Source organism: Nematostella vectensis, chromosome 2 (assembly GCF_932526225.1).
Source record: "Nematostella vectensis chromosome 2, jaNemVect1.1, whole genome shotgun sequence".
Classification (NCBI taxonomy): Eukaryota; Metazoa; Cnidaria; class Anthozoa; order Actiniaria; family Edwardsiidae; genus Nematostella; species Nematostella vectensis.
This window is the reverse complement of record NC_064035.1, coordinates 3493687-3509209: the sequence shown is the minus strand read 5'-3', so window position 1 is coordinate 3509209 and position 15523 is coordinate 3493687. Positions and strand designations below refer to the sequence as shown.

Here is a 15523-nt window from a genome sequence, read left to right as displayed (position 1 = left end):
CATGCTTGGTCCTCTCAATTATATCGAAACATTCTTTAATAATGTTTTCGATCAATCAAACAAGCTCCTCGTTTCGCCCTTGGGCCAAAAGGAAACACGATAGTTTCTATAGAATCTCTTGTTTGTGTTGTATTTAAGGGGCCGCGCGGGGTTCGCTATTTACGTCTGAACGCTGTTCATTGATGTGTTCTTTACTGCTCTTGTACGGGGGTGGTCGAGTGCCCGGTGTTGAATACAGCCGCGAAATAGCTTTGCTCTTTATAATTCCACTAGTTATAATATGACACCCGTTGGTTTGCCCGATGGCGACAACGCACTTCTAGCCCATAAGATAACATATCACCGAATTCTCGTTAGTCGGTCGATTTTACGAGAAAGTGTTAAGCACATAGGGAGTTAGAACCGTTCAGATAAGCCTCGTCTCGTTCCCATATGTGCTCATGAATAAAGCCAACCCCAAAGACTGGCTTCAGTGTTGCCAGCTTTAAATGATTGTTTTTGCTCGCATTGCATGAAATATCCGTGTTTTCGATATGACATCGGATATATTTCGTATTTATTGTTTTCTGATCTATTTCGCAGGTTTTTGAGAATTAGTTGAATCAATATTGATTTTGACACATTTTTTTAAATGAAACGCGTACATAAACACATCGATTAGTCAATGTCCCAATTTGCCCCCACACAGAAAAAATAACATTCAAAAGCACAAAAGCTCATTTATGATCCCCGTTTAATTTTGTTGTCGTTTCCTAAAGCTATTGCTTTCTCGTTTTCTAGTTCTCTTTAAGAAAAGTGTGTTTAAAAGTATGCTCTCGCTCTCGGGGCATACTTCAACACAGCCGTGATGCCGACCAATAAACCCTTACTAAGTAGTTTCATTAATGTTCTTTTTTCTTTGAGTTATATTCGGTTGTTAGAAAGTTTCTAAATCCTAAATAAGAAAACATGGTTGAAAACACATCTGGCCTGGGTTAATACATAGACTGGGATAAAGTTTAAAGTTATGCAATGTACCTAGACACCAAGCTCCAAGTTTTGAATGCCCGTTAACTTTTATGGCAACCTCCTGTAGTGGTAGTGTGGATTTTAAAGTTTGGTCTTGTGTGTCAAGTAATGCGTGCTGTTGAGAGGGAGGACACATCTTAAACCTCTAGGCAGGGAGTTTCTTTGTCCAGCTCGCCATGGGGCTGTATTTAGATATTAGGGTTCTCTGTTGGATTACCAAGATAGGCTTCTTGTTAACAAAGGTCTCTGTCATTTAGGGTAAGCACTTGAAGTACAAAGCGTGGCTGGGCCAGGGAAGGAAGCAAGCAACCACAATTTGTTTAATACCGGACACTTCTTTTAATCGAAAATTTTCTGCTCTCTCGTCTTTATGCCAAGAAGGTCGAAAATTCAATGTCTTGTATCTGTAAATATTAAAGCTCTAGAGAGTGGACAGGCTATATTTTCAAGACCAAAAGGCAAGAAAAATAGCTGTTGTGATTATAACCATAAATAGCTTGAATATACAACACTTTAAGTAATAAATATGAATTTCTGTAATTTCAAACGGAATTTGGCTTCCAACGCAAAGCCGTAAAAATTGTTCTAGTTCTCTTTTGACTTGGTCAAACAGCTTCAACAGTGCTTATATTTACACTCCTACTGTTAGAAACTCGTGAAATTGTGCTCGCAATTCGCCCCTGTTAAAACTTTTTTTTCTAAATTCCTTTTCGTGTTTTTAAGAGCCGATATGCGGTGCCTTTTATGTAATAATAGTCTAGAAAGAGTCAAGCATTTTGCTATTAGTCAACCATATCAGTTAACTAGTGCTACTGAAAACATCCTTAGAATAGTCCCATTTTGATTATTTTAGAGAAATAAACAATTTGCGCTATACTAGTGAAGCGATGCCTCCAAACTATCACATGAATCATACTGTGGGTTTTACAAGGCTTCATGAGTCACTTAGAATGCGCGTACGAACTGAGTCTGCGAGGGACTCAGAGACGCAAACATTGTTAGATTCTTCCTCACTCCGTTGATCCTCCGAGTTCGTGGTTTTCTCATCCTCAGATTTTTCAGAGTCCGCTTTCTTTGGTGTGATATTATTATGCGTTTTAACGTGTTTTGACAAGTGATCACCGCGCATAAAGCGCTTGCTACAGATAGGACACGCGAAGCGTTTTTCTCCAGTGTGAGTACGTAGATGTCTTTGTAGCTCATCCGATCGCGTGAACCTTTTCCCGCAGAACAGCCAATTGCACACGAATGGTCGTTCTCCCGTGTGCCACCGTAAATGCGCCTTCAAATGCGAGGTCTTGCCGTAAACCTTCCCGCAGCCGGGGATGTGGCAGATATGCTGGGACTTTTTCCTGAAGGGTGCTCCACTTGCACTCATTCTCTCGTTATCCTGACAATTTGGACAGTCACAAGTGGCTCGTCCAGTGTACCGACGGGTAGTTCTAGGCACGAGACTCGGCGTTGACTGTAAAAACGCCGCAGTTCCCGGGAAGTACGAAGCAGGGCCGTCAATATACGTAGGGTAGGAGGACTTGATTGGATCACCAGGTAGGTATGATGTAGGGGGGAAGAAGTGCGGGTGGTTCCCTACAGTCACCGTTGGTGCTAATGCGGGCACTGGATGAGGCACGTTACTCGACGTGTATTCGTGCGGCAGCCCCGACGAGAAATGGCTAAGAGGAGGATGATACGAGGCTGCTGAAGTCGATCCCTCAAGCCAGGGACCGCCGTGAACCTCCCAAAAGCCTTGCCTGTGCTGAGCATGTGTGTGGTGGTCTAGCGACTGTTTATACCAGGGGTTTTCGTGATACGAGTGACCAATACGAGGATAGTCTGATATCGATTGATGCATTCGACTCATTACAGCCACAGGGCTTGAAGACGTACCGCCACGTCCAGCCGCTAAGCTATTGCAAACTGTGTACACGTTCTCTACCGGCCGCTCACTCAGTGAAGTCTCATATGTTGAAGTAAACGCCGAAGTTATCCCCCCTATGCTTGGTTCTCCGTTAAAGCGAGCTCTTTGTAGGGCCACACTTTCAAGATGAGGCGGCGATTTCCATGGGTAGAATCCCTTTGCTGTAGTCACGTCCGCGACTGGTGGCGATTGCTGATGTCCAATGCGACTACAAGTTGCAGCTAGCATCCCAGTGCTTGGTTGACTACTCGCCGTGTCTAGTAGTTCCTGTGAGTAGACAGAGCGGAAACACGTCGGGTTACTGAACTGAGCAGGTAATAAGCCGCTAATCGAATCAACTTCAGTTCTACTCAAACACGCTCCCGCAAACCTAAAGCTTTAGCTCAATATTTGTTGGCCAAACATAAACACATTTGCGTTGGGTTCTCGTGAGAGTTTTGGCGTGGATTTATACAACAGCTCTAGTGCGTGGCCTGATAACTCACGGCCTCTATTGATTCAGCCAAGTCTGTGATGTACAACTCTTTTAAGATGCCGCCTCCTTATTGGCATCCAATCAGCGAGGGCCTACCGGTCTCTTTGACAAAGATGATTGAATGATAGGGATTTGTTGACATATAATAAGTTTCTTCAAATGGAACTATTATTCTAAACCAATCTTTACGGACAAGACAAAAGAGAGCTATCGGGAGCGGGCGGCATGGACTCTCGAGTTTGACGAAATCTGTGACACTTAGAAGATAGTTTACCTCTTAGCACCTGTGCGAGAGCCCCGCTAATCTATTACTTTAGCCGGAAAAAACTACATAGTAAAGCTTGAGTCTGTTCGTACTTCACGCCTCTCGATTGTTAACGGAAGTTCTAATCGTCGGTTTGAAGTCGGTATAATAATAGTGGTGAAAACACACCATTCATACTCGGGGCCCGGTCGCCATGACCCTAACTCACGGGCTTAGTGCATTTCTATGTACGAATAGCACCCTTCAGGTAATTGGATCTGCACCCTAGTGGGTGTTTGACTCGAGAGAGGGGGCGTTCAGGGTACGTTTAGGGGCGTTTGATGGGACGGCTCGTAATAGTGGCACCATCAAGCTAGATGAACGTTCCTGTCTCTTCAAAGCATGGCTTACCGACAGAACCAGTCAGCCGTATGTAAGCCCTTCGCTGCATTCAAATACACACAGCACAATGCGAAGACAATACGAGCTTATTGGTATGTTTATCTCTGACACACCGTGTTATATTTGCATTATAGATTAAAGTTACTATGATAGTCAGTGTTAGTTTGTAGTAGCACCACGGTAAAGGTACAAACGAAATGGATCGCTATTCAAACCTTTAATTGATTTGTATTTATTTTAACAGTTGAGCACAAGCGTGGACATGATTACCAGCCTGATTCTATAGCTTATTCATTAGCTATTGAAGCTTAATCTTGCCGACTCCATTTTTTAGAAAACGCTCTCTACTCGAGTAATTTCTGCGCTGGACTTCAGATTCCAGCTGGGAGAGGGATGCGTAGTTTATCTAAAGTATAATAGTCTCAGATAATACGCGAACATGATTCGCTCTATGGGGTCCACCGTTTGCTCAGTGTGTGTTGATCGTTTACATGCTGAGTCGATTTTTTTTACCAAGCAGCTATTAAACGTCTCTTGTCTTTTTGTTTACATCTCCCGTGTTAGTTGTCCGTAAGTGCATTGAGTTAGCGCCTGGATACCGTGATGTCGATTCCGCAAAAAGCGCACTTTTTTTAAAGTTTTATCACATCCGTAAGCGGCTTTCCTTAGACTTAAAAGTATATTATTATGATTACCGAATAAAGTGTCTCTATGGTGTATCAGTGCGTGCTGTTGAGACGTTACGAGAGTGCTTTTATTTTAAGTACATGTGCAATTAATAAGCAATTCTACACACTTCAGACTCTAGTGCGCCGGTATCACTCTCTTACCTCGGTCTTGGGGAACTGCATAAAGAGATTATTGAATAAGCACAAGTGAGCTGCGGTCCTTCTTTCTCAATTGCCCAAGTGTTTGCCTGATAGATTGGTGGCTCTTCAGTAAACAAAGCGTCTGTTTCGCCGCCTCCGCTCTGCATGCACGATCTGTTTCACGCGCACTTTATCAAGCACTTCGACTAACTGTGGTTTCGGCCTGTGATCCCAGAAAGAACACACAAGAATAATATTGCTAGTCAGGCGTGGTTGTAAAAAAATATTATCGATAGACTAAAAACTGATAGGGTTGATTAGAGACCTTTTGATGTGCCGCATTTGATTGACCGACGGTTCAACTAAGGCTGGACAAGTTGTCCGCTCACAATAAATATCACCTTTTGTGAAAGGCCAAGAGAGGCAGTACAGCTGTGTGTAGGGCAAGTCAATCTCGGGGCTTATTATCTAAGTCAGGCAGGCCCAGTAGCTTTCAAAACAATGGGAGCGATTTCCGAGGTCAGCTACCTGGGGGCACTTATGATTAATTATAGGATTCCCAAAGAGTTTGCTTCAAGAGATCGTATTACGTTCTTGTTCGAATTTGGAGTGTAAATTGTAGCGAAACGCCCCCTCTCGACAATGTTGTGACATGGAAGATGTCGGCACTTGTCCGATTGCTGGTTCGCACTCCTTACAAAAGCCCCTGCATTCTCTTGCTAGCATATATGCGAGCATGAGGCACGTTACACGCTGTCTCTCCGAACACGCGCATCCTGATCAGACAGATAAGCATCTATACGAATTAAAACCTGAGGATTCACTTGTCCCAATCATTGCAACTAGCTCTTTATCGCGCTGTTTTGAATCAGATATATTTTTACTCGCTCTTGTCCTGATCCTCCTAAAGCTTAGGTGAGAAGTGTGCGTTTCGAATTAAGCGAGCAAACGGACTATTGACTTATGAAGGCGCTAAGTGTTAATTTTGTCGTCGGATCAACGCGATTGTTTGCTCTTTCGTCGTCATGTAGACTTAGGGGCCTAGACTTATTCACGGCTAATGGAATACATATTTTATTCGACTCGTGGAACCCCGTTGCAAGACGCAAAACGACACGCGATCTTCACTTATTTCCTTTAATTTTACTTTGTTGGATATCGCATATATATTGTATTTGAAAAGACTGATAATAATTTGCGCGTCCGCGCGTCCTCAGTTGTCCGCGGAAAAGGGATAAAACAAAGTATGAACACTTGATGTATAGGCCGCACGTGCCAGGCATCTCTCTTGCATTAGGCGGTCCTCACCATCCCCAGCAAGCAAGCCCACCTTATCTTCCTCCCGTCAAAAAAGGAAAAAAGAAACCGGCTGCGGGATTTCTTCACATGTGCGCATATACAATAATAACTTGCCGAATGATTTCGGTGAACGTGTCGGCAACTTCAAACTTTGTACAACAATGGTAGTAATTAAATTAAGAACTCCGATGTTATGTTCTAATAACTCTGAACCGCATGGATTCTAAAATAAAACCCCTTATCGCACTTGCTTGTGAAAGAATTGCTTAGCATGCTAGATGGGCTGTTGGCAGCACTTTGTTAAAATTAACAAAAAGCTGCTGTATACAAGGGGTACTTCGCTAGATTTCACATTCACCAGCTCAGTAAAGCTGCCTAGGGATTTGGCAAAGGCACTTGGCCGAGGGCTCACTTTATTTACTGATAATTATTATATGACGTTATGATTTCAATAGATGTACCATGGCAACGGATGTATAGAGAGATACTTATGCTGTGTTTACATTAAGCGTCAACCTAGGTTCAGTTTGTGGTTAACTGAACCCCGGTTAGGAGAAATGCGTTTAAACTTGAAAACTTAACCTCGGTTGATCATTCAGCTGGAACAGCGCCGGTGTTATCAATTTGAATTCTGAGGTCAAATTGCTGCTGCGATTATTGTGATTTTCCTGGCCGTTCTTGTTATTCTGTGGTGGCTTCTGCTTGAGATTCACTATAATTCAAGATGATCTTTTAGGGACCACCTTGCCTGATGTTTTCTGTTATGTTTGTCGTTTTCGTCGAGTTTTTTTGTGCTAGTACGTTAGGGATTCGCAGTCCCTTGACTTGAAAACAAGTTTGTTGTAAAGTATTGTATAAAATGTCCAGCAAAATGCGCAGATCTAGAAAACATGTGGTAATCTCATGACTATTGAGTAAACACTATTTGAGAAATGACTGACATCGGAAAGCGCAAGAACTGTCAACAGATTTGCCTGTAACCTCGGTTGAGTACGCTCAACCATGCCTCCTGGAATGGTTGAGCTCAACCGAACCTAGGTTGCGGATCCTTTGTAATTGCTGGCACATTAGTGGCTATTTCGAGCGTGTTCACACACACTCCAAATCTAACCTAGGTTGGGTAGTTACTCAACCTAGGTTGAACGCTCAATTGTAAACACAGCATTAGTCTCTACGCGAGCAAAATGACTTGGGATAAAAAGCAAACAGTTTACTATATGTTAATGACTAGTATCGTAACATTTTAATTGCCGTATCAATGGTGGTTATGAAAAAGATTCGCTATGGCTACAATTCGACGAAGTACACTAGCATTAGGTAATACTTAATTACTTAAGTCCATATTCTAAGTATGTGGCCGTCACAGTTTGTGTAAGGGTAGTTTCAGGAAATATCTCATCAAGTTGGCAAAACAAATTCCCTGTTTAAGCAACTACTGTGAAGCTAGCACCAATTAAAAGTTCTTTGTCCACGCCGACCAGCCCACACTGTAGTATGCGAATGAATAATAACACGCCTTGCTTCAAAATACCCGCCACTAAATAAAGTTAAAACCGAATAGAAATACTAAATTAAAAAATGTTGTGAAAGCTCTCGAACTCTAGGAGATCAATCTGTTTACGTCTTCTATTGACCTGGGAACAGTAAAGCACGCGAACTGCCTTTGTTAACAAGAATTGTAGGCAAACATGTGCGTTATTCGTTTGATGTAATACCGCCTATGGAGCTTGTGTGATTTAAAAGTAAACATACTTGAACACCTTAGCAAATGGCCAGATTCCCAACTGTGTTTCCCGCAGGACGCTAGCTTACTCCCGTCCAAACAATCCTGAAAAACCGACTTGTTACCATCCAAACACTCACACCCTCACATACGTTTTTACTGTGCTAAGACACTATGCTATGCAAGCGTTATACTGTGTATAGACACTTACAGAATACACACAAAAAATCCGGCTGTCTCCTGCTTAAACCAGAAATACATTTTAGAATCATAAAAAAGTATCTTATCATAAAGCATGTATAGACATACTCTTTTTTCTTTTCCTCGTTTTCTTAATAACTTACAAGATCAGCGGTGTCTATCAGCTTGCTCTGGAATGTTCTGTTCGGTGCTTCAGTGTCCGTATTGGTTGTTCTAGCAATAACTGTTCCCCCCGAAGGCTTTTCTTCAAGCTAACACCTCGCTTTCTTAAGCCTTGTTCGCTTTTTTATTGTTGTGATAATACTCAGCACTCCTGATTACTTGAACTTAAACTAATAGAATAATATCATGATTGTTAGTGTAGACTCAGGCTTGTTGGCGCCACTGAATTTCAAAAGCTGGCCGAGAGAGAGGATCGAAACTGTGCGATTCCTGTTAGTGGAGGCTGTTTTAGGGAATAGCTAAATGGTCTAGCCTTCTTTTATTGTTATTCAATATTTGAAAATCTTAATAACATTGTTTACGAAACACTTTAAAAGCCTTTTTTTAATGACAATACCTAAAATGAAACTCGACCAAAGTTCAAAACAAACTCTTGCCTATCTTTTTTATTAAAAAAAGAATCGAGTTTATAACCTTATATCTTTGCCGATCTGTTCCGCCGACTGAGGTTTACCCAACGGAGGTGTTAAGTCAAACTTACAGCGATCCAAACTTCATTTGTTTGGGCAAATCGTTATCACCGGTAAACATTCCGGCTTTTCCTTTGTCCTGGTGCTATTTGTATTTTTTTTTTCAAAGAGGGTAATTCGACAACCCCTACCGGTAGTTTGTTGCTATGGTATGGTAAAATGAAGAATATAGTTTCAGTCCCTACCAGTCTTTGTCGTGAGCACTATTGTCCATTTGTCTTAGTTCGACTTTTTAAAATGCATTTATATAAAAATCCCTTCAGGGCCTTTCGGTGTCACATGTGCAAGTCCCTATGAGCCGACAAAAATTAAAACTTTTTCACGCAATTTTGGAATAGATAGATTGGTCATCAGTTTTTTAGGTGTTGGCCATGTTTGCCAACAAAAGATGGAGTGTGTTTTCTATATGTTTGTCCTGCTCATTAGATGAGTAGTAGTGAACTAGGTTTTTTACTTTATTTGCGGTTATAATCAATCTGCTTATCTGAACATTTCAACAACTTCTCCCACTCATTAACTGTGCCTATTATGAGTCCATGCCAATTGGGAAATTTTGAGTTTCCATTCACCTGGCATCCCTTGGCTTAATTTATTGTTCACGAATGATCTCCATCATTAAAAGGAACATTAAGTTTTCATGCTAAACCATTATTAGCTCGAAATCCAATAAGCTTAAAGTGCCTAAAAGGCGACGGGTCTTGCCTTGAACTGTTCCTAGGAAAGGTTTCTTTTTTTCCCTGAAAAGCCTCACCATGGTGCGACAATGTATATCGTATATCTTAGAGATGATTACACACCACTCTAAGGGTGTTTCACCTTCAGGGGTTACGCACCACACGGCTAATTTAGAATTAAAACAATTGCAATAAGCAAGATCTAGATTAAAAATATGTCTGGGGCCATATGCTTTTTTTTTTCTCGCTGGCTATCGGGCTATTTATGCAGCACGCTTTATCACCTATTTATGAAGACTCACTTAATTCTTTTTACTTTGAAGTAACATGATTATCCTTTTGTTTAGAGAGTTGTCTGCTACTCACTGCTGAGCACTAAAACCTATTTCTAAGAATTCTTAAAGAATCAAATTCTTCAACGTTATAGAGATGTTTTTTTGGTATCGCCAGCTGTGGTGAGATGTTGTATTTTTAAAGCTATTGCTGTTCAGACATTGTTAATTTCACCCTTGTTCGATAGCGATATCCTTTTTGATGTGAACATTAGATGAAATGCAGAACAATGCAAGGGAAGATATACATGGACTTTAAAGGGGCAATATCATTAGAGAAGACAAGAATCTCTATAGTCCTCTTTGTCCGCCGACTGATTTATCAAAAGAACCCTACACCATTCAGGTCGCTAGTGCATTGTCCATTAAGAAGCTTGAAAATCAATTCGCAAACTGAATTTCTCAACTGATCGTACGGCGTAAGAAAAGGATGTTCTTTAAAATATCGACAAATTTACATTCCACCGACAAGCCGTCCCAGCGGTTTTCTCGTTGTCATCGTTGACATAATTCCTGTGACAGCTAAACAAGTGGCGCGCAGGTTAGTGGGCGGAATCTCCTCCCCTTTGGACGTGACTCGCTTCATTAAGCTCACTGCTACGCCGTCAACCGATCGACTACTTGCCAGCATTTTACAGCACCAACAAAATATTATCATCCCCCACTGCTTAAGTCTAACAAGCCGCATCGGGTGCTAAAGCACTTTTCGATACAGTTAAAGTATTTCTCAAATAGCCTCGCCACGCACCCCTTTTTCACTGACCAAATTTTCTACTTCTAATTTTCCCCTGTAAAGTAGATGCAGAAATTTAGGTCTTATTTATTTTGCGGGAGGAAAACTGGGATGATCTCAAAAGCATTACGCGTTTTTCTTGACAAATCATCCTTTTCAACATGCAAAAGATGGTTAACGTTGGGTTGATTATGGTTCTGGTGCGATGCCCAGTAGCGCTTTGGCGAAGGGTATGAACCGATTAAGGCGAGAAGAAAAAACTTGCGTGGGATAGCAACAGACAGAAATACCGTAACAAAATACCGCTTTGGCGAAGGGGATAACCGATTAATGCGAGAAAAAAAAACTTGCGTGGAATAGCAACAGACAGAAATACCGTAACAAAATACCGCTTTGGCGAAGGGGATGAACCGATTAATGCGAGAAAAAAAAACTTGCGGGGAATAGCAACAGACAGAAATACCGTAACAAAATACCGCTTTGGCGAAGGGGATGAACCGATTAATGCGAGAAAAAAAAACTTGCGGGGAATAGCAACACACAGTAATGCCGTAACAAAATACCGCTTTGGCGAAGGGGATGAACCGATTAATGCGAGAAAAAAAACTTGCGGGGAATAGCAACACACAGTAATACCGTAACAAAAATGTTTTGATGTAAAGATTAAAAAGCCAGACTAGCAATAGACAGTAATACCCTTAAATAAATGTTTGGATGTAAAGATTAAAAACTCAGCTCGCAGGTACCTTTAACAAAGAAAAAAACCCTCAAAAATGCGTCAAATTTCATTCAATGCAATGACTATCTTAGCTTGTCAAAGATTGCCCTGGATATTGTTGCATATATTGTTGATATAATGGCGTTTAAATAGGTGGAGTTTTGTTACTCACCGTGAAGTGGTTAAGTCACAGCTCTTTCACAACTTGTGCGTACTGGTGTCGAGCGTTTCTCGGTGCAAGCTTTTCAGGCAGACTAGGCCCCGCCCATTCTACTGGTAAACTAGGCTTTGGCTAATGACAGCCCCCCGTGTGACGGCTTGACGGCTTCATTGAGGCCCCAATTTTGCACATTTCACGGGCCTGCGCGCCTAACACTTGAGTCATAATTTATTTATCATCTTTCCCTAATTAAGTTAAGGACGCCTAAATATTTCATACTTTTAAGCATCGCACCCTCAAAACACTTTTCCTGCTTCTATACAATATCGTTTACACTAATGTTTTTGGAGAGTTTGTCGATAAAAATTTTTTCTCCGGTGTGTTCGTACGTGATCAGTAGCTAGCAAGACGTTTTTGTCGATGTTACGGAGTAGGGGGTGTAGTTTAGCGGCCTGTTATACTTGATCTTAATTAACAGGCAGCACACTAATACAACTGGCAAATGCTTAGCTAAACAGGACACACGGCTAATTATGTGATCTAAACTCGGAGTGTTATCTTCATAAAGTTGTGCTTTATGTTATTCACAAATGTTAGAAGGGTTATTCCTTATAGCACAGTATTTCTTATCTAAATCGTCACCAATGTTCACCATGACAGTGCAAGTCTGATATTGAACTCGAAGGCGGTGTTCACGTCTAAAGGGTACAGTAACAAAGCAAGAATCGTCCTACATCTGCTGTTCCTCCCACGCTAAAATCACAAAGTGTTTTTCCAAAGGAATACCTGGTAATTGTCTGCGATTACGAGATTAGAGGAATAACGTTAAACGCTACATAGCGTTAATGAACTATTGCTTATTACCTTTGTCTTTGTAACACCTAAAACTTTTATATGTACCTATAGGTTCCCTTTTTAATTTGTCCAAAAACTCTTTTGAAAAGAATTTATATGTATGGCAGGTGGTAGTATAGGAACAAAGATTTTTTTCGTGCAACACTTAAAAATCGGTGAAAATGATAAAAGAATTTGTAAAGCTAAAGAGATGCAGCTGTAAAAACCATTATGGATCACGTCTCGCCCGTGGTAGAGGCATCAGAGTGCTTTGTAATAAGATTTGCATTAGTACTTAACGGTGCAAAGTGCGCCATCCAACGCAACAGTAGCATATTGGAATGCGATAACTCGCGGGGGGTCAAAGTGAGACACGTTCAATATATTTTTCTTTTTTTAGCTGGGATTTCAGGATTTAACAATATTAAGTTTATGATGTGTTAACTAAAACAAACGCAGCATGAAGTATTTGTTTAGATAACATATATGGTTTCAATAATCTCCATTCAGCTGTTTTTATTTTAGATAGGTAAAACACTTGCTTTATTTAGATAACATGATTTAAAAGGTATTTGGGAATAAAAGCAAAATGAATCGTTAATTTTTTTTTTCCTTTATAAAGCACACTCTTGCTGATGTGCCCCGATAGATGTCCTAGGCTCGTTTGTCGTGCTGTAAGTCCTAATTGTTGGCGAGAAAGGAAAAGTGTTGTACTGAACTGTTTATAATATAGTATATTGCACCGGAGAAATATTTTTTTAAGAGTCGACAAAGCTATTACCTAACTAAGCTCGCTCTTCTTGGTTAAATATAGGGATTTGATTAAAAAGCAATTTTTTTTCGGTTTTTACAAAAACAGATTGTAGGAATTAGAAAGAGCGGTGTCTTCAATCAGAATATGAAATAGATATATATAGAGATGATGTCGCTTATATCCAGACGCACACATATATGTGTATAAGTGTCTAGATATATATATAAAAAAGCTCACCACGCTTTCCAAATGTTTCTTGTCCTTACTATGCATTATCTAGCTATATAAACTAATACTTGGATGACGAGGACCAATGCAAAGTTGCAGCACAATGCATTTTGACAAGTTAAATTTCCCGCTGCGAGAGTTTTTCCTTTATGCTCTTCACTTTTAACAGCATGTTTTAACCTGCCATTTAAGACCAAGAGAAAACTGCGTCTCTTGAATGAGCTGTAAAATATTTGTTTTACTGAGTGCAACAGTTAAACAATGCAACCTGCACCAGTTCGCCACCTCGCAACATACAAGACAAAATTACTTAAACAGATTAAAGTGTTTTAAACAATCTCTCGAGTTTAAGTCTTGAGTCGGATTTTCAAATGTAGAAGCGTGATGTCTTTCACGCCCTCCTCTCAGAAGGAGAAAGCTCAGAGAAAACTTGATGACAGGTTGTTTTATCGCTACGTCTACCTGGGGGAGATGAAGGAGGGAAAGACCCTCCTCCTGACTTTCCTTCTATGTTTCCTATTTACTTTGAAACAAGTCTTAATCATTCTACCTACTCTCTGATAACTGTTCTACCTACTGTCTGATTAACTGATCAATTCAAAATTGCTTCCCCCCCCCCCCCCCCCCCTTTGGAATCCAAGGAGGCTGAACCAACGCGAAAGCGACGACGAGGGGATCGCCACAAATAAAAACCCTTTCCTGTTTAGTGCCTGATTCTCTTGTTTGAAGCTTGTAACACACCCGAAAGTGTAAAATGTATAACAGTTAATGTATAAGCGTTTTTGTTTACTAATATTTTTTGGTACTTTTCCCGCCAAAACATAAAATTACGCGCGCTTGCACAACTTTCCTCTGCAGGGGGTCGAAGAGGTCGCAGTTGCCAAATATACAAATAGATGCGTACTGAATGTTGTCTATTATGGGTTAATCTAAGATTTTTGTTTTCAAAATCATAAATACTCCAGTCACGAACAAAAAATAATTATTTAGCTGCCGGGGTCCCGTGTGTCCTAGGAATCATCAGATCTAGCCTTATCGACTAATTATAATTCCAGGGGAAATGATAAGTCATTAAATGATAGACAACAAATGGTTATAAAGCAACATTTTTTCATGGATTTTTTTCAGCTCTTAAATAACAACGTTATCCGAAATTCTTCTTTTGTGTGAGTTTTATAATACCGGTGTATTGTGGCTGCTAATGACGTCTACCTGCACGAGTCACATGTAACTCTTTGTCAAGATATTGAGTTACAGACGCGTTGGTTAGCTAAGTAGAAGGGGGAGTAGCATAAGAATCGAGTACTAAATAAAGAGAGTATTTAAGAGACCTTCACTAGGTCAAGCGTGTGTATAATTTGTCATGCACTTAGATAAAAGAGCGATCGATATTGCAGGCTTTAAGCCTTTATAAGCGCTATACTCCGCATTGTGTTTGCCGTTCGGATTTTAAATACGAGTAGGTTCTCTTTGTTTAGATTAGGTGTGATTAAGATGGAAATTGCTCGTGGACGAGGAACCATATATCAAAAAAAAATTATTTGGTCTTTGGAGGCCTAAATAAATTGAACTATTCAAAGCTTATCTGAGGCTATCTTTTGTGTCTACTGTTTGCGAAAACTGGCCCAAAATCATAGGTGTCGTTACCTTTCCCTTAAAGCCTCCTAAAGAGCAACCGATGATGATCGCCATGGACAAAACAAGAGAGGTGAAGTTGGAAATAGTCTTGTATATTTGCCAAACAATCATCATATTTGTTTAAAGCTTTGGTACATAATGATTCAACAAATATTTGTTCTAGTGCTTTTAAGTACCGGTACTCTATTGAACAACACGCTTAAAAATATTATATATCTGGTCACGAAAAAAGGGATTTCTTTAGCTGCTTATCTAAGCCTTTCAGAAGGGCCCTCCTTTTCCTTAAAAAACGCATTGTGTCTATTGTCGACAAAAAGGCTGACAAAAAATGTCAAAGTGGCTGTCCTCCCAGGTCACCCTACTGCAGCAGAAATACTTTTAACGGTCGCGCCCATTCCTCGAAAAGAAGACTTTGCCGAGCAATGAGAACCAGCTCCAAAAAAATATTTGTTATCGTTTTAAGAATTCTGTAGTTAACTATTAAGTATGAATTAAAGGGTAACAAAGACTTGGTGACTAATTAGTATTTAGTATTTAGTAATTAGTATTCGTTGTCTTACTTTCGCACGTACCTGAAAATAGAAGCCCTTTAATGAATAGTGGTGGAACTATAGCTCTGTCAAACAGTGTCGCGCATATAATAAAAATATTGATGTTTTTTTTATATTGGGTTGCATTCAG

The 15523-nt window shown here is 40.4% G+C and overlaps 1 protein-coding gene and 1 long non-coding RNA gene across 6 annotated transcripts; one reads left to right on the top strand and one right to left on the bottom strand.

The window, feature by feature from the left end:
* Positions 1 to 1327: 1327 nt before the first annotated feature.
* On the bottom strand, positions 1328 to 15432 carry LOC5514832 (transcription factor Sp9). Of its 5 annotated transcripts, none has more exons than XM_048723839.1 (3): positions 11401 to 11525; positions 4878 to 5079; positions 1328 to 3193 (listed from the first exon to the last, which is right to left on the bottom strand). In XM_048723839.1, exons 2-3 carry the CDS (start codon positions 4896 to 4898, stop codon positions 1943 to 1945), a joined length of 1272 nt encoding a protein of 423 aa, XP_048579796.1. In that variant the 5' UTR covers positions 4899 to 5079; positions 11401 to 11525; the 3' UTR covers positions 1328 to 1942. The 5 variants fall into 5 exon arrangements, with proteins under 5 accessions (XP_048579796.1, XP_048579797.1, XP_048579799.1 ...); XM_048723840.1 differs by lacking the exon at positions 11401 to 11525 and adding an exon at positions 5182 to 11287; XM_048723842.1 differs by lacking the exons at positions 4878 to 5079; positions 11401 to 11525 and adding an exon at positions 15415 to 15432.
* Positions 3285 to 4596, top strand: LOC116619542. The gene is made up of 2 exons (XR_004296731.2): positions 3285 to 4139; positions 4292 to 4596. It is a non-coding gene; the product is annotated as an uncharacterized LOC116619542 (long non-coding RNA).
* Positions 15433 to 15523: the final 91 nt, after the last annotated feature.